This window comes from Siphateles boraxobius, unplaced genomic scaffold (genome assembly GCF_051911475.1).
Source record: "Siphateles boraxobius isolate OS27281-9 unplaced genomic scaffold, OSU_SipBor_1 12, whole genome shotgun sequence".
In the NCBI taxonomy this organism is placed as follows: domain Eukaryota; kingdom Metazoa; phylum Chordata; class Actinopteri; order Cypriniformes; family Leuciscidae; genus Siphateles; species Siphateles boraxobius.
This window is the reverse complement of record NW_027508722.1, coordinates 2041098-2062500: the sequence shown is the minus strand read 5'-3', so window position 1 is coordinate 2062500 and position 21403 is coordinate 2041098. Positions and strand designations below refer to the sequence as shown.

The following is a 21403-nucleotide window of genomic DNA, read 5'->3' as shown; positions in this document are numbered from 1 at the left end:
TGTGTGTGTGTGTGTGTGTGATGGGTAGGTTTAGGGGATCTGGTTAGTGTGAGAGAGTGTGTGTGTTTGTGTGTGTGTGTCTGTGTGAGTCTGTGTTTGAGTGTGTGTGTGTCTCTGTGTGAGTCTGTGTTAGTGTGTTTGAGAGAGAGAGTGTGAGTGGGTGTGTGTGTGTGTATACTGTAGCCTATATATTTGGAGCAAATGCTTTTCAATTAGAACCAGAAGTCACACTGAAGGATGTGGACTTTTCTGATGTAGGCTTTTTGATGTCTGCTCATAATAAGCACAAGGCATTGCGAACAGAGACTTAAGTGTGTGTGTGTGTGTGTTACGATGTGATGTATGTAGAGTCACAGCAGCATCACTCATTCTGTCTGTTACTCACTGTTGCCTAGCAACACACCTGTCAGGACGGCCAAGGGTTTACCTGAGCTTCCTTACACACACACACACACACACACACACACACACACACACACACACACACACACACACACACACACACACACACACACACACACACACACACACACACACACACACACACACACACACATCGGGGAAATGACTGGTCTTGCAGATGAAATACATTTGTGCAAATTATTTCTAATTTTGAATTTAAAATAAATCGAACAAATTAAATAAATCCTGTACTTTATCATACAAGCACAGCTTCATAGAATATTTTATGAAGGACATGATCTTCATTATCTGTAGAAAAGCATTTATGCATATGCAAAGTGTAAAGACAGTTTCACAGCCAATGATGTTAAAAATATGAAATATTTATAAAAATATGTCTAATATAGCATATTTAGCCCAGATTATTGTTTTGTTTTTTTAAGATTCATGTATTGTTTTATTTTTCTGTAGCTTTAGTGTTCATTGGACTTAATGAAGTAAAATGTGAGTGAATAGATTAAATTCTGTTTGTTTTTATGATCATTTTGATCATAAATGTGAGTCATTTGATCATGAATCTTGACACAAAAATAAATTGACAAAATAAAATAATGATCCAAAATAAAATGAATAAACATTTAAAAATAAGAACCATGCAGCCTTTCAATGAATGAACAACTTTGCAATCATTTATTAATTTCTCAAGTGAGTATGAAATATCATATTAAACATGAATAATGATCAAATTAGTGTGGATATATCTATCATAAGATATTTTTAACCTGAGTTCTTCAAGGTCTCACCGGATGAACAATGTCAAGATTAAAAGCAAATCAATTTCGAAAAAGTTATGCTGCAGTATATGAAAAAAAACCCATCATTATATGTTCAGAAACACTGATGCATGAAAGAAAACAAAGGCATTTAATTTTGATGCCAATACTGACAATAATCATAAATCATAAATAAACACACACCGTATTTAAAAACAACTTAATTTTTATCATTTCAAATCATTTTATTTGGTGTGCGAGGGGGGGGGGGGGGGGGGGTGCATTTTGAGTATGTACATCATAAATATTTTTTTCTCACTCTGAGAAAACAGCCAGTTTCTTATAAATACATGAAGAAGGAGTGAGGTAAAGGCTGGAGTCTGTCAGAAAAGCTCCAGTGTAAACCTCAAATCACCAAACAGCAGCAACTGTCAATCACTCACTAACTAATCCAACCAGCGCTACAGCCACTTCATTTCTCTATTGTTCCAGTTATTTGAGTGTTTCATAATTGCATAATCTCAGTTTTCATTTTAAAGGCTGACATTTAAGAGGCTTGCAGGAGGACAAAAAAAAGGTTCATTTGTTCAAGTCAATAATATACAATAATGTGCTCAACCGATTTTTTTTTTTTTGTTTAAAAAAATAAATAAAAGTTTCAAATTGAATCTTCAGCCTGTGACTTAGAAGACTGAAACGGGTCCAAACACAGATGGACATATGCAACTACAAAAAAAAATTACTCCAGTACACATGAGCTATAAGATTCAATTCTACAGCAACCTTAAACAGTTATGAAACAATAATAAATTAATGCTGCATTTTGCATTAGAACTAGTTACTGATCAACATGCTGCTTAAAAAATTTTCTTGCGATATTAAAATGTATATTCTCCAATGCCACAAATATACTTGTTAAAATCAGGCTACTGCTGTGTCTCATCAAGTAAACAGGGAAAATGACCCGGATGGAATTTGAGGCCATGGATGTAGAATTGTGCATTAAAAATGAACAAAAAACAAACGATCCCGAAACATTTTTTTACGTGTAGCTTAAACCACAAAGTATCTGTGACCGAACAGTGAATTAAATAATTAAATACTGTTTTCCCGCTTAGACCTTTGAAACCGCTATTACAAAGCCTTGTAATTTCTTGATTTTCATTAATTCTCTTACTTCCAGAGATGATTCGGGAAATCCTCATTCATTCAAGAATTTACAGCTTATAATAGTGGCTAAGATAGAAATGTGATAATCAGGTATATAAAGTATTCAACAAACAAACCCTTTTCAGCTGTGAACAGATGAATCGAGTGTCGCTTTCACAGATTAATACACTGAACAAATGTTCTTAATCTTGTTTTCCAGTAAAAATATCTAAACATCCCTAAATAAGATGATTATTATAATATACAAAATTGAATAAGACAATAAGTCTTGTTTTCAGTTTTCTTATTCTATTAATTAAGTGTTTTTTTTCCTTCTTGAGGATAAACCTCATTAAATTTGAAGAAAAAATTAATTCTCAGTGAAGTGATAATATCTAAAGCAGTTTAGCTTTTTAGGTAAATAATTGTTTTAAGGATGTTTAATTCTTTACTAGTAAACAATTAACTCTTTCCCCACCACTGACGGAAATTTCCAGCTTTCCGTGTTTTCGCTGTTATACTGTAGGGGGCGCTGTTACACATCTTCTGAAAGATTACTGAATCTCCTGATCAAAACTCAGGCGAAGAAGAAGCAGAAACAAGCGATATCATTTGTAAGCTGATGCATATGTAAAATAATGCGATCATCAACATTAAACAGCATATAAATCAAAACTGCCTAATGTTGCTGAATGAAATGTCGACCCAGGACGAGCTTTAGGACGGTGAAGCTTTAGGGTGTTGATGGACTCGATCTACTCGATCTGTGTTTTGATCATCGTTCTGAATCAGATCTTTGACAAGATCTTCCTCAGCTTTTTGCTCAAAATGTTGCTTTTTTATGATAAAATGTGTTGATAAAAAAAAGAGTGGATAAAGCTAGAATAAAACTGTTTTTTCTTGTTTAAAAGCAGAGGGTCTGTTTCTTTTCTCAGATATTCATACAACAACATATTCCATGAAATATTTATGAAAATAACCCGATCTCACGGCACTTTTCGTAAGTATTATACGAGGTGGCAAATTCATACAACCTCACATACGAATTCGTAAGATTTTTGCAAAGTCGTACATATCTTACTAGTTGCCCAATTAATATGAATTCGTACGAATGACCTACTTCTGACTCCGCCCCTAAACCTACCCATCACTGGGGTTTAGGCAAATTGTACGAATTTGTACTAGTGAGGTTGTAAGAATTCGTACCAATTAGCCACTTTATACTCACTATACTCTTAAATGGTGGCGAGATAGCATTGAAAATGATCAAAAATGCTGGCGGTGGCAACTTTTTTTTTTTTTTAAATGCCAATGGGGAAAGAGTTAAGAAAAAGCAAATCAAAGCAAATCTAGGCTAGCTTGTGAGAGTGTGAAGCGCTGAGTGGTGTGATTAGCATCAGCTACCGTTGGTGATGATGACGGAGGTGCCTTTATGACCCGGCGTTTGCTCAGCCTGCATGCGTAGATGAGTGGCCATGTCGTAATGGGAGGAACCCGAGCACCCCAGGGAGTATCCTCGAAAGCTGTCGGCCTCGTACAGATGTTCTAGTGCGTAGCTGGTGAGTGAGTAGGCCGTGTGTTTCTCCAGGTACTGGCGGGTTTGTGAGGGGTAGAGCGCGGGGGTCGGAGAGACGGCGCATGTTGACAGCGGCTGCTGTTGGGATGAGGAAAGCTCATTTTGCATGAAGTCTTTACTTTTCCCCAGTCTGTCGGCGATGGGGCTGCTGAGACGGGACAGAGGAACAGGGCTGGGGGCGGGGCTTATCCCCTGAGCCGGCCCCCGACACACCACTCCCTGCAAACCTGACTGGGGAAAGTCAGTGTGAAATGACGGGCCGTGGCTCTTGGCCAGACCGTTTGTAGCCTCCAAAGGTATTTCTGTATGAGCCTTTCGCAGCTGCAGACGACTTTCCTCCTCTTTGATCATCTGTTGCGTGGCTCGAATCAATGTCTCGATCTTGCTGGGCTCTTGAGGACTTGTGCGGTAGCGGTCGCCTGAATCGCTCGCGGAGCCGCCATCAGGAGAGCTGACCACGCTGTCCTCGTCCCAGTGACCCCTCACTGCAAGGGGAAGACATCAGGGTTACCATGTGGAATTAGACACGATTCAAGGAACAAAAACAAACACTTTTTTTTCTTTGGCTGAGTGTAACAACAAAGAGGGAAAGATCTCTTTCAATTGTTCTAGAGTAGAATTGTTATTTTACGGGCTTTCACACTGGGCACGTTTCCTGCGGTCCCAGTTCAAGTGCCAACGTTGGTCTGGTTTCACACTAAACTTGACTCTATCGAACCGAGCACGCCGCATGATAGAAAACAGAACGCGGAAAATATATAGTGTTTTTTGTTAATTCGGTACTAATATGTGCAGCCGAGAAAACAACACTTGGGTTAACTGTATGTGCGTAGCATGAAGGCGTCTTTCTGCTGCTTTTTAACTCTTTTTGAGCGGACATTGGATTGCCATTAATTCGCCGCCCTGATTGCACTCACTATACGCGAATACTCTGCGCTCCAAGGTAAATCATCAACACTATCATCCTTTACATGTATTAAGTTTAGTTTAATTCAGTTTAATCAGCTAAAATGCATATGCACGTTACTTTTCTTCCTGAACAAGTTCGCACCAGAGTCCATGTTGCTTTCACATTCACGTGAATCGCGCTACACCTCCTTCAGGTCGTCTCGGGTTCAGTACACTAGTGCGCATTACAGCTTTCACATTATTCATTTTTTTATGCGAACCGTGCCCCGTTTTGAACTAAACTGCCAGTGTGAAAGTACCCTTAAACAGCAGGTTAAGAACATTATTAAATTTCATTTAAAAAAAAGTAGGAGTGTGCCTGTAACCTTTTACTTGGTTATAACTGGTTATGGTTTGGAAAGTAGCCACTGGAAGGCCAAAACATATTGTTTCTGCTCAGAACAAACCAAAATGAAAAACATTTGGTTTCAAACTATTAGGGGTGTAACGATACCCTCACGATTCGATACATATCACGATACGATATTATTGCGATACTTTGGGTGAATTATACACAATACATATTGTCACTATCCATGATACATATTGTTGCATTTTTGTATTGCGATATATATGTGACACGATATATTGTTACACCCCTGCAAACTATAAATCCACTAAAAGAAACACACCTTGCAGGCTATGGATAGAGGTAATGTGTGGCATCACAGCATCAAAACTGTCCCCGTTCTCGGACGAGGGCTTGGGTAGCGGCAGGACGGAGCGGGCCGCACCCCACCACGCCTCTCGCCCAGGCTGAGGGGTGCCGAGGAAGTATCGCCCGGCCTTACAGCGCCCCCTGTCGCAGGACTCGGAATGAGTGTGTCCGTAGAGGTCGCCGGAGGAGTGGTCGTCGGTCAGCGGGAGGCCGTAGCACAGCGGCCGTGGTTCGGAGAACTGTCGGTACACGCATGAGGAGTCTACGCCTTCGCACTGCTCCAGAAGCTGAGGAGATGCCGAGTCCGTGAGAGGACTCCCCCCCCACGGGCTATCCTGATCTGACTCCGAGCGATCCGTGGGGAAACCCGGATACTGCACAAGAAAACAACATGCATTAATACAGTGGTTTCTAACCACATTTTGGATTGTTTTCCTTATCCATTTCTGGCCTTTGGGCCAGATTTACTAAACAGGGAAAATTAGCGTGAGAGCGCAATCCCATAAAAGCACTGATGGGAGTGGAAAGCTTAGCAAGTTATTTACAGACGATGCACAAATTAAAGAAGACAGATCCAGCCGGATCATTTCCATAATGACCAACACAATCTACCAAAATCAGTGCAAACTTGCATCTGGTTTAAGACATGCTTTTTTTGGGAAGTAAATAATGGCACAAATACCATAAAATTGACGAGCGCAAACCTTAGTAAATTACATTGCATGATTCATTGAAATTCTCTCCTCCCATACATTTTGCGTCTGAAAGGGAAACTCCAACAAATGTATGCGATAATATCAGCCGCAAAAATAACCCTGTCCACGACTTTTCAGCATTAATTTGTTCACTGCATATCAATAGTAAATAAATTGTTTTAACACCAAAAGACAGTTTGCGCTGGAGCTGTTAGTAAATCTGGCCCTTAGCATCTCTACTAATGAGCTGATGAGTTGTTTCTGCTGTGTTTGATTAGGAAGAGTTTGTGACCTATGAATTTGTTAGGTCGTGGTATATGTAAAGCACTCTGACCAACATGTGTTGTTTTTAAATGTGCTATATAAATAAATGTGATGGATAGATTGATTGATAGATTGATTGATTGATTTATTGGGGGTGCCTCCAGGAACAAGGTTTGGAAACACAGCCAACTTATAACTTTACCATTAGGGGCAAAAGTAAAACTGTGCACAAGTGTGATTTACACACATAGAACATGTCCCTGGATCAACATCCAACATTCCTAGCATCCAACCCTAAATCTACCCCAACCCTACCCTTAAAATTATAATGCAATGATTGCATGTTATTCCAGAGTGTAACCCTATCACTAACCAACACCTTAAATTAGAAGGCAATGATTGGTTTATGGAAATGTTACATGTTTAAGAACATGTCCTAGCTGCGTAAATCACATTCGAAGTCTTCCCAGCAACAGAAGACCTTCCTAGAGTTTCCAATATACCATTACCAGCCGACTGGAATGTGTTACTGTGACACTGTATATGTATGTATCTATGTATATATATATATATATATATATATATATATATATATATATATATATATATATATATTCTTCAAGGCTTGCACCTTGGAACCTATTTCAAGGTTTGCGTTCACGAGCCCCAGACACTGCTGTTGTGCGAGTGAGCGGCCAGAACGCATTAAGGGTTTTCTGTGTCGTGTTAGTGGCCCCTAAGTTAATAACTAATGATCTTTGCAACGGAAGTGAATCAATCAAAACTAACTTTAGCTGGAATATAACTTTATTCTAGAGCTGCTGTAAAGCCAAATTTCTGTTACATTCATGTCCTATTATCACTGTAAAGCTGCTTTGAAACAATCCATATTGTTAAAAGCCCTATATAAATGAAGGTGACTTGACTTGAAACTGACCTGTGAATAGGGAGACAGTCTCGATTTGGTCTTGGTACGGGAGACCCTGCTCTTGCCAACTCTTCTGTTCTCGCTGACGGGGTTGGAGGGGCTGTTGTAGGTGAACGAGGGTTTGGTGGACGTCACCTGATCTAAAGACAACTGTAGTCCTTTGTACTCCGTGTCCCTGTTGAGAAATGACAACAGCATTGAGCGTCGAACCCTGCAACTGCTTTATAAAAGCCGTGTACTGGTGCATTTCTCCTTTTCAGTTTACCATTCCTACCTAAATGTACGGTCAGGCTTTTAAAAAAAAGATTTTTCAGGCTCCATGCTCATTTGTGAAGCAGTGTGTGAGGAAGACTCAAGGACAGAAAATGAATTGCATTGTTTCTCCTGCCGGATTGGAACAAGGCTCCTACAAACATACGGCAGAGGGCTGAAGGCTCTGTTCAAATACACAGTGAGATTAAGAGCTATGTCTGGCTAAATCAAACCCACACAGGGATCACCACATAAGGCATAACTAGGAAATGGGAATTGATTTCTCAGTAAAGTGCTGTATGGATTTCTGTTCCCAGTGATGTATAACTTTCAGAAAACAATGGCTAGAACGTATGCTATCCAGGCGCCGACGCCAGCTTCCCTCCTGGCTCAGACTAATGGGATTGCACGCAGATGGCGACATCTTGGAAAAAGCACATACACCCACACAAACGCATGTGCACATCCATTCGATCGTTGATGTGAAGTTGACGCAAATTGTTGTACACTCTCTGTAAACAGAGTTTTTCTGGGATCAAGGCCTGAAGGCAAAAGCCAAACCCTTTAAAGGAGTAGTTCACTTAAGAGTTTCCTGATAATTTACACTCCCCCACGTCATCCAAGATGTTCATGTTTTTCTTTCTTTGGTCGAAAAGAAATTAAGGTTTTTGAGGAAAACATTCCAGGATTTTTCTCCTTATAGTGAACTAAAACGGAAACCAATGGTTTGAGGGTCCAAATGTGAGTTTCAGTGCAGCTTCAAAGTCTCGAAAAGATCCCAGCCGAGGAATAAGAGTCTAATCTAGAAAAAACATTGTCTTTTTTAACCACAAAGGCTTGTCTTGCCACAAAATATCTGCGATGCGCCACACTTTACGTAATCATGTTGAAAGGTCGCGGTTCAAAAATAAAAAAAAATTCCTCCAACTTCAAAATCGCTCGACATTGCGTTTTACCTTTTTTTTGTAAATGCCGTTTGACTTAGTCTTTGCACGTTGGCTTTGTAAACACTGGATCGTTACTTTCGCCTACGTCGCCATTTGACCTTTCCAACGTGATTATTTAATGCATGATGCATCGCAGATCTAGTGCAAGACGATCATTTGTGGTTAAAAAGTATATATACATTATATATTTTTTTAGAAAAAATGGCAGATGGTTTGGCTGGATAAGACTCTTATTCCTCGGCTGGATCGTGTCGAGACTTTGAAGCTGCACTGAAACTCACATTTGGACCTTCAAACCATTGGTTCCCATTTAAGTCCACTATATGGAGGAAAATCCTTGAATGTTTTCCTTAAAAACATTAATTTCTTTTTGACTGACGAAAGAAAGACTTGAATATCTTGGGTTAGGTGGGGAGAGTAAATTATCAGGAAATTTTAATTCTGAAGTGAACTACTCCTTTAAGGTGATGCAACAGGTTGGCCGATGTCAGTGATTTAGCGAATACACACAATCACATTCAGCTGAGCCGCCATTCTCACACACACACACACACACACACACACAATCTCATTTCACACCTCACAGCCCGTGTGAGTAGACTGATAACACCACGATAAGACCCTAGACACATCCACCTCGTTTCCTTTTCTCACCAAACACTAGCTGTGCATTTCTGAATGAGAGTGGAGAGGTTAAACAGTAAACAGATCTCACACTCGTGATGGCTACATTGCAATGCACACTTTTATGGAAATCATTCTTCCCAAGGAAACCAAATCATGGAATATGACAAAAAAACAAAAAACGCTCTTAGCAAGCTGTGAGCTATAAACACTCATCTTTACAGCCTATTAATTAAACCTCATAAACACTTTTCCTTTATAGCTGTGGCTGAAGAGCTGTCTGACGCTCGCAGGCTATTAGCAGACTGGCATATTAAAACCAGTCTGGTTTAATGAAGGTTCTTCTGGCATGCATTTACATATGTAACAGATAGATAGCAAAGGAGGCAGAACGAGAGGGGGAGTCGATGCTCCAGATGCTGGCATCACTTCTAATGGGCTCTCTAGACGTGTGCGCACAAATGCTGCGTTTCGCTCTTGCACACACACTCCTCGCTCAAAGCCGTATGTGAGCGATGGCTCCATTGCTCAATCCCACCTCATTCTTTCCAGGGAGCTCCATTGGAAAAGTTCATTGTGGTAATGCACAGAGTTTGTCGGTATGAATGCATGACAAATAAATCACCCACAACCCCTGGCTCCCATGCAGTTCCTGTACATGCAGCTGGCATATTATATAAAGCAAGAACAGGAATGCCACCCCTAAACTGACTGATGAGCATCAGGGCAATTTACAGTCACACAGTCACTGTCACAACTGGATCTCTGCAAACACCATCAAACTGAACCTTAAAGATATTGTGTTGAACCTACTGATGGTTGCAGCTCACTAAAATGAGCCATTATTCCATAGTGGAACAATGTGTGCAATTCAACACAGCCATAGACGGAGGATTGAGGAAATGATACGGCTTTGCTACACTTTTGCCTAATATATTGCATGCGTGTTAGTCATTAAGTACAGTTCTGGCCAAAAGTGATGTCTGGAGGGGATGTTTGTTCTGAAGGACCCTACCAGTTATTAAGATTAAGACATCAAAATATGTGGAAAATATTTTTTGAATATTTTACACTAAACTTGGTTAAGGTATTTCTCTGACTAAATAATTTGACAAACTACAGCTACAGGTTTTATTTTACTCTGCAACAAAAAAAATGCATAGAAAAACAAAAAGCTCACAAGAAAAAGCTCACAAGAAAAAGCATACATTGACTCAACATAATTTTTCAACATGTTTTTGCATGTGTTCATAATTTCTTTGTACAGTACAGATGCATTAAATTGATCTGTGTTGTGACAGTAAATACATTTATAATGTTGCAAAAGAAAACAATGTTCTTGTGAACTTTCTATTATTATCAATAAAACCTTTAAAATGTATCAGTTTCCATAAAAACATTGACAATAATCATAAATGTTTTTTTAGCATCATCATATTAGAATGATTTCTGAAGGATCATGTGACACTGAAGACTAGAGTAATAATGCTAAAATTTACATTTTACAATATATTAAAACTAAATTGTCTTCAGCTGAATAGACTAAATCGATGTGCAGTAAATGTATTAATTCTGAATGTTGAAATACTCAAAACTACAGGTTACAAATGCACCGTGTTCTTTTAACTATGATTATAAATACATGTCCTTTTTAATCACTCTAAAAAGCTTCGTAGCTTTAAATATCATTTAATGTCGCACAATGATGATGAGAATGAAAGTTGGCGTTTTGCAGACGTGTAGACTCACGTGAGGACGTAGTTGACGCTGACGATGCAGTGTGGTCTGGAGGATCTGCTGTTGTGGACGATCGTAGCGTAACTCTGGACCCAAACCCAGCCGCCCTGCTTGGCCAGGAACCGGTAGTATTTAGTGGTGACCTGTCCTTTCACCAGCACTACACACAGAAACACACCATCAATCAATGCAAGCGCAAGTCTGACACCTCCACATCACACACGCCATCTCGCAAGTGAAAACAATTATTCATTCATTTGCTGTTTACTTCCATTAGAAAAATTGTGGCCTTACGCATGTTTCGTTTAAACCTTTTAATTCAGTGAAAGCTAATTACTGCTTTCATTTGCATGTTTAAACCATAAGCTGCCGTTTCTCTCACAGCCTAATAACTATTTATAGCAAATAATGTCAAATATTGTGTCTCTTAATAAGCCGTGTTGTGCTGCAGTCAGGAATGCAATATATAAAACAATGGATAATAGAAAATTGTGTTTTTAAGGACTGAACATGCTGAGAGAAAAATTCTCATTTTAAATCTGGCTAATTTAGTTACAAATTGATTGCATGTTTAATGAAAGTACACGCTCAAATCAGCATGTTGAGGCAGGGAAATCATATTCATCTCCTGCAATGTGGCATTATCAATTACTGCGCACAGTTGTACCTGAAGACGTGAAGGAGACGGTGAGAGTCACTAAAGCTGCTGTCATTCATAGATGCTGTAAAGGAATGAGGAAAAACAAACCTAACTCACACAAGTGGTGCGCGCAGCGGAGATGGAAAGTGTCACAGCTGTGGACGTGATGATAAAGTGTCTTCTCTATTAAGTCTTGCGGCTCGTAGCCAGTGAGCTCCGCAACCCTGACAAACACAAACACACAACGGAATAACAATAGTGTTGGCGTGAGCACAAACACCTGTGCACACACACACACACACACACACACACACACACACACACACACACACACACACACACACACACACACACACACACACACACACACACACACACACACACACACACACACACACACACACACACACACACACACACACACACACACACACACACACACACACACACACACACCGGCTCGTGGGAGAACCGGACAAATCTGGTTAAATGTAAACCCAACGTGCAAACGTGGCTCACTAAACACAGCTGTGTATGAGCACAGAGAAACAAATAAGTGTTTAAACAAATCTGCATTTACACACCAACACACACAACGAGCTTCTGTTTGTGTCATTCACTGCTTTGAAAAAAATATTTCCCATAATGCATATATATATATATATATATATATATATATATCACTCACAGCTTATATATATATATATATATATACATAAAGTTGAATCCAAAAGTCTGACTATATTTAAAGCAAAACTAAAAAAATATACTGCATATTGAAGATTATGCCCTTATTTTTGCTCACTAATCCTGGAAATCAGTGACATCATGTCATCTCCTCAGATGCACAGAAACAAATTGGTGTAGAAACAATTTTCACTTAGAAATTGATAGCAATTTTCACAAATAATTACAAAGAAATGGCAAGTAACACACGGAATGAAAAGGGAAAGACTGGAATAATATTTTCCTGCAGCGTGTACTCCAATAATAATGTCTTGTTTAATTTACAGCTTAATTTAATGCAAAAATCATTTTTACAGCGTTTTCTTGCTTCCATTAAAATGGCAAAACCTGAGATGTTCTTAAATTCATATTTAATTTTTAAATTTCAACTTTCACTCAAAATGTTATGCTTATAATATAATTTGAAATGACACGGTAACAACAGTTTGCATCAGGTCTTCAGGCCTCATTGCCTATATTCTCTTATATAAATACACTTTATATTAAGTGTCTTTAAGTACTATGTACTTACATCGAAATTAATAATTTGATACAATGGACTTATTGTGTAGTTTTTACATTGTACTTATATTGTGAAAATACTTGCATGTAATTACAGCTGTAATTGATTACATTTATAATTACACTGTTGACCGACACCACACACACCTGTCCCTAACCTTTCCCGTATCACAACTCAATAGCAGCACAAGTGTTTTACAATACAACATCAACACAATAAGTACATAGCACTTATTTTTCAATGCAAGTACATAGTACTTAAAGCCACTTAATATAAACTGGGACCAATAAAACAAGGGTTACACTTTATTTTAAGGTGTCAGTGTTACAGTGTCATTAGTGCTGAGTAATATTAATTAACAACATGTACTTACTATAGGGTTAGGGTTAGTTGCATGTAATAATGCTTAATTTACTGTTTTTACTATGGTTAGTACATGTAACAAGGACACTGTAAACAAAAAAAAGTGTTCCCAAACCGAGTGTGCTGCCCAGAACACACAGTACCTGGAGTCCAGGAAGATGAGCTTCATGTCCAGGCTGGCTCTGAACATGAACATGTTGCTGTGGAGCTTGATCTCGGTGACGGCGCTGGGCGGGAGAGAGTGACCGACGGCCACGAGACCCACGTTCTGATAGCAGCCGTCGAACGGAGACATGTCTAAACTATACTGACGGACCTTTAGATACCCACTGCAGTGGATCACCTGCAGGAACACACACACACACACTCACTGATGCAGCAATACAGCTCCAAAACACTGAAGATACAAGTACCTTCTGAACACTGTGCATGCTGACTTCTTAAAATATTCAACTCACATGTATTTGTAAAGCGCTTTTCACAATACACATCATTTCAAAGCAGCTTTACAGAAAATACATGAGTCCACATTACAATTTACAGTGATCTGTTATTATCAGAGGAAACTGTCTAAGTTATGTATTTCAGAAATGTACATATACCAAATCACAGGTAGCTAAAAATGTATTAAACAATGTAATAATTAATGTCAGAAACAATGAGCTCATTAAAGTAATGAATACTTGTTTGTTGACAGATGATACGATGCCGAATGCTTTAAAACATGACGAGCTCCTCACACTCCATTACAAATGAGAAAAGGTTCTCAATAAAACTCTAGGATTCTTGACTCTATATAATGAAAAAATGTCTAAAATGATTGCATAATACTTTGTTTAATTGGTTATTTCAGGTTTTTATAGTGATAAAGCATGTTTATGAGCTTCTTAAGTCAAAAAAAATGTAATTAAAATTAAAGTTATATGATAAAATTATCCCATGATGGGAAGCTCAAAGAAATATTGACCTGTATTCAGCCTAACTCTTCATATAATAAAGATATCTGCTAACACTTCACAATAAGGTTCATTAGTTAACATGAACTAAGAATGAGCAATATTTCTACAGCATTTATTAATCTAAGTTAATATTAATTTCAACATTTACTAATACATTATTTAAATCAAAGGTTGTATTTGTTAACATTAGTTAATGCACTGTGAACTAACATGAACAAACAATGAACAGCTGGATTTTTATAAACTAACATTAACAAAGATACTGTAACAAATGTATTGCTCTTTGTTAATTCATATTAACTAATGTTAACTAATGAACCTTATTGTAAAGTGTTACCGATACTTTTATGTACAACAGCAAACATAAATAATAAAAAATGACCCCGGCCTACCTTGTATCCGCCACACGTCAAGCCTGCGTTTCTTTTAGCAAGGACGCATTTCATTCTCAAAAAGAAAGATCGTTCCATTTCATATTCTAGAAACAGAACAGTAAGAGTTCTTTAGTGTATAAACAGATGTAGATGAACAGAAGAGCGTGAGTGTGTGTCTCACCGTGGACGAAGTGTGAATGATACGGCTGGTGTGCGGTCAGCACTGCGGTCATCTCGTCGTGGTCCGCCGGGTGGATGTACTCGTAAATACTGTTCCCCGTCAGCTCTACCTGTTAAAATGAGCTTCTGTCATTGCAGTCAAAGCTGACCGAGACATGGAGACCTCGAGAACCCAGATAAACACAGCAAACACTGAAACATGCACTTTACCTGTGACAGCCCTAAATGCACTGACGCCGTTTCTGAAATGTACATGATTTTCCCATCAGGAGCCACCACAAAAATAAAGCCATCCAAAGTCTGAAGAAAATAGGAGAACACTTTATTCTAGTTACACATGTTACATTTCTATAGTAGTTATTATACATTGTGCTTTAACACATGCAACTAGCCCTAAACCAAATAGCCCCATAGTAAGAACAATATTACTATTCAGTAGCCTATTAAATTAGATAATTACATTGTAACACAGACACCATAAAATAAAGTGTAACCGAAAATTTAAAGGACAATTTATTAATGCGTTCATTTACATTAATTCATTAGCTCTAGTAAATCAATTACTTGTTTATCATTTTAGGACAAGATGCAATACATTTAACATTTGAATCATTGATTAAATACAGCTTTTATGTTCTATTTGTAACAATAAGTAGGCTTAAACATATAAATAGGCACAGGAAGCATTTATACAATTAATTTTAATAATTTAAGGAAATTATCAAATATCAGAGCTACCTACAAAAAGCTAACATTTAAAACATTCAAATCTTGATATCTAGATGTCCACAAGCAATGCGACCCGAACTGACACGAATTCTACACAATTGTTGAAAAAAAAAAAAAAAAGTCCGATAGAGCAGTTTCATAATTTAGTGTCAGAATTAACCTATAGGGACATTTGAATCATTACATATCATAATGATTTGTGTGTAATGAGAGTGTGTGTTCTCTACCTGAAGCAGATGAGACCCTAACTCTCGGCCCACATTATCCAGAGAACTGCGACTCACGTGACCCCAAGATTCCCCGAGACCTAAAAAACACATCCGTTTATTACAAATAACAATAGAGAAAATCATATAGGCTGAGGCTACTGAAAAGAGCTGACTTAAAAATAATCTTAGCGTAAAAATGAAATGCCTCTAATGTGCATTCGTGATGGAACAATAGACTGATAAAATTCTACCTCAACAGCGCAAAAAATAACAGCAGCAAAAATAATAGTCTATCGTCATCTGACGATCAGTTAGTCAATATTTTAACACTGAATTCACTGTAAACACGCTGAATGTAAATGAGGAGTATTTATGAAGGCGGTGAAACTCGATAAAGCAAACAGTCTGACACACACAATCCTTATTGAAATGCAAATCACACGAAAACAAACACCAGATCAAAGCAAAAGCTCTGATTCCACTTTAATATTAAACAAACATTTGTTGTTCGCGTTTATCCAGCAGAAACAATCGCTCTGCTCCTCAAATAGCTGACTGAAAACAACCATATTCTCAGAGAAAATAGCCTACACTTCTGGGTTTTTTTTTGTGTGGAAACAAAGACGTTTTTTTATCAGACAGGCAGGAAATATACAGATACAAAATGTAACACTCTTGCTGCTTTTAAAAATTTAAACAAAATAAATATTTTTATATTATAGCTAAACTGTGATAGCTAAAAATCAAGACCGACCGAGACTGAGCTTTAAACACATTTTATGTTATAGCCTACAAATATTTAAGTTTATTAAATAACAAAATAATAAAATTAATAATAACAATAATAATACAACTGTCGAAACAATCATAATTGCTCTCAAAACATGAAGCTGACTGGGCGCGATTTAACCGCCGTCGGAGACTCGCAATGCGCGTGAACGCATCCCGATGGATCCAAATTTGGACACAAATATGGACAAACCCAACCATTATTTAGTTTAAACATGTACAAAATTAAAAACAACTGCTGGGTTTAAAATTGTAAGAAAATATAAACAATAATTAGCTTTAAAAATGTAAAACAACCGTTGGTTTTAAAAATGTAAAAAATTAAATCAACCGTTGGGTCTAAATTGTAAGGAATAACCAACCGTTGGGTTTAAAAATGTAAAAAAATAAATAAACCAACGGTTGTCCATGTGTTACCCAAACATGGGTTAAAAAACAGCATTTTTTAATGTAAAGATTATTCGCAGGGAAATCACTGAATCTGAACACACGTGAGCTCATCACATTATGAACTTTACATCAGCAATAAGACACACACAAAATAATACATCAATGAATCTCTCCAGGAGAAATGTTTCGGATTCCAAAGAAAACTAAAGTCATTTTAAAGCACTTCTTCTGGAAAAGCGATGAACCCGTTTCTTCCGGCGCTCCAGAGAACATTTAATTTCACAGGCCCGAAATGTCTTTTATTCATTAGGCTATGCCAATTTTATTCTCTAATAGTAGGCCTATAAATGACCGTTAGGCCTATAAGCTTTTGCCATTTTTGATTTTCGAATGACCGTAAAACGGCTACATCCAAGAGAAATCGTTGATTAAAAAAAAATTATATATATATAGCCTATATATATATATATATATATATATATATATATATGAACCAAATATGAGCGAAAACCACAGAGGGGATAAAAAGCCACCAACCAGATAAAAACGGAAAACAAGGCCTATTGCATAAAGTGAATTTATTAGACTGGTGGAATATTCGAGGATTATTTGACAGCAGTGTCCGTCAGAATTATTCTCTTCACAGCCGAGCAATAAATAATCACCATAAAACCACCTTCCTTCATTTTCTAATAAAACTTTACTGTCTCATTTCCTCGAGCTGTCTTTACTCTGACCTCTCTGACCTTTAACCCGCGCGGGTTTCATTCACATTAAAACATTTATTCGAGTGTAATGATTCCAGCACATGCAGCAGTGCCGGAGGAGCATGTATATAATGGTATATCCAGGATAGACAGAGGGAAAGTGTATTTTTACTATATTATTTGAATATAACCTGTTACACGCGCACACCGCGAGCCGAATAATTCACACGAATAAATACATCAGTTACTTCACTCCTGTTTCTCTTTATCTGTTTCAGAGAACCAACAAGCCGCTTCGTTTCTAGGCATACAGCAGGTTTCAAACATTTTAATCACATTTATTACATTATTTAGAAATACAATAGATCTATAATGTATAATAAACATGATCTATTTATCTTTCTTCAAAATGATATTCAAGCCAGTAATAGGCATGTCATCACACATTTAAGAGATAATATGCGCGCGCATGGGTGAAGAACGCTTGAAAGCAGGAGTTATGCTGTTGATGTATTTCATGTATTTACACTGTTTGAGCTCGTCTTTTCTCTTGATGTTACTCGTCATTTTCGACAATTCATAATATGATGAAATGTCGGTGTTTATCAACCGCGCTGAGTGATGGCATATCCACAAACCACTATGGCCTTTTAAATGTTTTATTTTTTAAATAATAATAATAATAATAATAATAATAATAACATAATAAAAACAATAATAATAAATGTCGATAATATTTGTTTCGTGTCCTCATATCAGGTGTTTATCGGATGATGATTATTGGCGCTGCTTGTCTTCAGTCACGCAGAACAGAAAGTGAAAAATAATAGCTAACGCTAATAATCAGAAATATAATGATGTCTGAGTCTGTGTGCGAGTGTCGGAACTACATTTATATTAAAATACAATCAATCAATCTACTTGCTTTAATAAAAGTCATGGAACACATTTTTGCTTTAATAAAATTAAGGAAAGAATATATAACTTAGGCCTATATATATTTACAGATTATAGGCTAAATAAAACGAATCAAAATGCAGCGGTGTGGCAGGCCGCAACTACCTTAATGTTTTCGCTCCGCGTTCGCCACGCGTTATTATTATTTTAAAAACGAACAGGCCTCCTATAAAGTCGTCTTTCTTAAAACATCGTAATTAGCCTACTACTTTTACTAACGCTATGTTTTTGGGATGTTTGATGATGATTTCGGAAGGTCCTATTTCTGAAAATACAGTGCATGAGATCCTATATGTTACTGCTGTAAAACGACGCTGTTCTTTAAGGCCTTTATTTTAGGCTACAAATAGGCTAACATGTCAAGATCAAAAGACTATTAAAACAAAACTATAGGCCTAACGTAATTAAATAAATAACGACACACTCAAACATGCTGGGTTGTTTCAACCAATCTTTGGGTCAAATATGGACAAACCCGACCTCTGATTTAAATTTTTAAATTACATTTTTAAACCCAAAGGTCGTTTTAATTTTTTCTCTCTCCAATTTTTACACCCAAACCAACAGTTGGTTTGTCCACTCTCTGAACAATCCATAGGAACGGTTAATATTTTTAGTAATAACACCACATTAATAATAATAATAATAATACTAATAGCCCTACATTATTCTTATTATTATAGCTGAAACTACAGCAATAGGCCTTATGCTGTTAAACTTACTAAAATGAAATATTTCGTTAGGCTTCAAGCAGAAGACGCCGTCCATAACGGTGACACACACACACACACACACACACACGAACGGTCTTCCGTACCTTCAGGGAACACTATCCTCATCTTCAGGTAGCTGGTGGTCAGTCTGATGATGGAGGCTTTGTCCAGCTGAGAGGTGATGGCCGAGGGCAGAGGCAAGAGTTTGGCGAGCTCATAAAACTCGCTGTTCTCCTTCTCTCGACGGGTGCGCGCCGCGTTCTTCGACTTCTCCTTCATATTCCCGGTGACTCACAGCAGATCCGATCCAGATCTCAGATCAAACTCAAGATGTCACATCAAACTCAAGATCTCAGCACGGATACCCGAATAGGAAGGGTTCAGAAGCGTCCTGAAAGCGTTCCTGCCATTCCCAATTCCCAAACTCTTTCCAGCGGTTCCTTAGATGTTTTACACGCAGACCTGAGACAAACAGACCTTCATGATTATGATTAGTTTGTCTAATCCGCAGTGAGTCTTAATTTACACACATGAAATCCACTCGGGCCCAGAATCTCTTCATTAGAAAGTTGCTTCCATCAATCCATCCATCAGAAGCGCATAATATTCCTGGAAAACAGCAGATTCACGTTCATTTCTCTTCCGACTTTGAAATGCGCGTGTCTTTTGAGGAAAACGAACTACCACACATTTAATACTAACATTAAATTAACGTTTAGCTATTGTCTTAAACTGAGAATTTTCTTTCTACCGATAGTTTTGATATATCTATTGTTATGCATGCGGGAATGTCATTGAACGCATCTGAGTATTTCGCCTTTATAACATCATCATTTGTTAAAGTAAAACTTTAGGCTAAAACTTGCACGTCGTCTTACCTCATATAGCAGATCACACCGCAAGCTCGCGCTGTCTTCATAAATCCATAACTCCACAACGAGAAATATCCAGACTGGCGTTAATTCGAGCTGAATTCCACAGCAAACATCTTTGAATCCAGAAGGATCGTGTTTGGAGGAGTTTGCTGAAGTCTTTCTGTCTGGCTAACACTCGGACCCTCCCCTGATCTCAGCTCATTGGACACTGAAGCGCCAGACAGGATTTTTCCCATTGGATCACATTCACTAGCGGCCGATCCATGAGAAATCAGGATTTGTTAGAAGCGCTGAACTCTGACCCATAAGACACTATGAATAACATTTGCATTTAAATCTATCTATCTATCTATCTATCTATCTATCTATCTATCTATCTATCTATCTATCTATCTATCTATCTATCTATCTATCTATCTATCTATCATATTTCAACAGGAAAACATACTAAATTAAAATAATTTAATTGATGCAAAATTAAAATAATGGATTTTTTTGCCAAATTATCCTTTGTTAAAATAAGAGCATCAATCAAATTACCTAAAATATAACCAGCATATATATATATATATATATATACAATACATAATTAAATGTAGGCTATACAGTACACACCAACATTTAACTACATATCTATAAATATGCAACGTAAATAACAAAATACAGGTGTTCATGTGATTTTAAAGGCATATTACACTAGAGCTGTTGTTATTATTGTTTTTGAATCTGCAGCAACACAAACTGATTATGGGAAAGATACAACCGAGCAGATCATAAACAGCTGATTATGGGAATAAATCCCACTCTTCTATCAGTGTCATGCTGAACAAAGATCCAGCATTTCTCTCCAGGACGGCAGACTTTAGATTTCTTCACATATTATAATAGCCTATTTAAACTAGTTTTACATTTTAGCCTTTTCTGTGATATCAATGAAAGCCAATATGATAATAAAATATTTAAAAATAAATATTATATAGATAGATATTATGATAAAAAAAAATCAAATCATAACATTTTTAAGGGAGGAATAACAAAAAAGCCTGTTCTTATGCAGCAGATGTTGATGTGTGAATGCTGAACGCTGTGTCTCTGGAGGGCATCAGAGTGTGTGTGTGTGTGTGTGTGTGTGTGTGTGTGTGTGTGTGTGTGAGAGAGAGGAAATCACCTGAAGCAGGAGAAAATCAGACAGGATGAGCCTGAAACACGAAACGCTTGATGCTGCTTTAACCTTTTCCTAAAGCCGGAATTTGCTTCTGATTAAACGGCGTCGGTGGAAAAGAGAACAATCGAAAATACTTTACAATATATAATGA

The 21403-nt window shown here is 37.5% G+C and overlaps 1 protein-coding gene across 1 annotated transcript; it reads right to left on the bottom strand.

Moving 5' to 3' along the window:
- Positions 1–1383: 1383 nt before the first annotated feature.
- On the bottom strand, positions 1384–20253 carry sim1a (SIM bHLH transcription factor 1a). Its single transcript, XM_077205830.1, has 12 exons — positions 20091–20253; positions 19317–19821; positions 15675–15754; positions 14929–15018; positions 14720–14828; positions 14557–14642; positions 13349–13548; positions 11711–11817; positions 10966–11113; positions 7403–7568; positions 5481–5880; positions 1384–4385 (listed from the first exon to the last, which is right to left on the bottom strand). Exons 2-12 carry the CDS (start codon positions 19489–19491, stop codon positions 3721–3723), a joined length of 2226 nt encoding a protein of 741 aa, XP_077061945.1. The 5' UTR covers positions 19492–19821; positions 20091–20253; the 3' UTR covers positions 1384–3720.
- Positions 20254–21403: the final 1150 nt, after the last annotated feature.

Coding starts and splice junctions, on each gene's coding strand:
- sim1a (XM_077205830.1), bottom strand. CDS start 19,491: ATGAAGGAGAAGTCGAAGAACGCGGCGCGCACCCGTCGAGAGAAGGAG. Junction 13,549..14,556: donor TGACGTGTGGCGGATACAAG/GTAGGCCGGGGT, acceptor GTGTTCCTGCAG/GTGATCCACTGCAGTGGGTA. Junction 7,569..10,965: donor AGCGTCAACTACGTCCTCAC/GTGAGTCTACAC, acceptor ATTTCTCAACAG/GGACACGGAGTACAAAGGAC.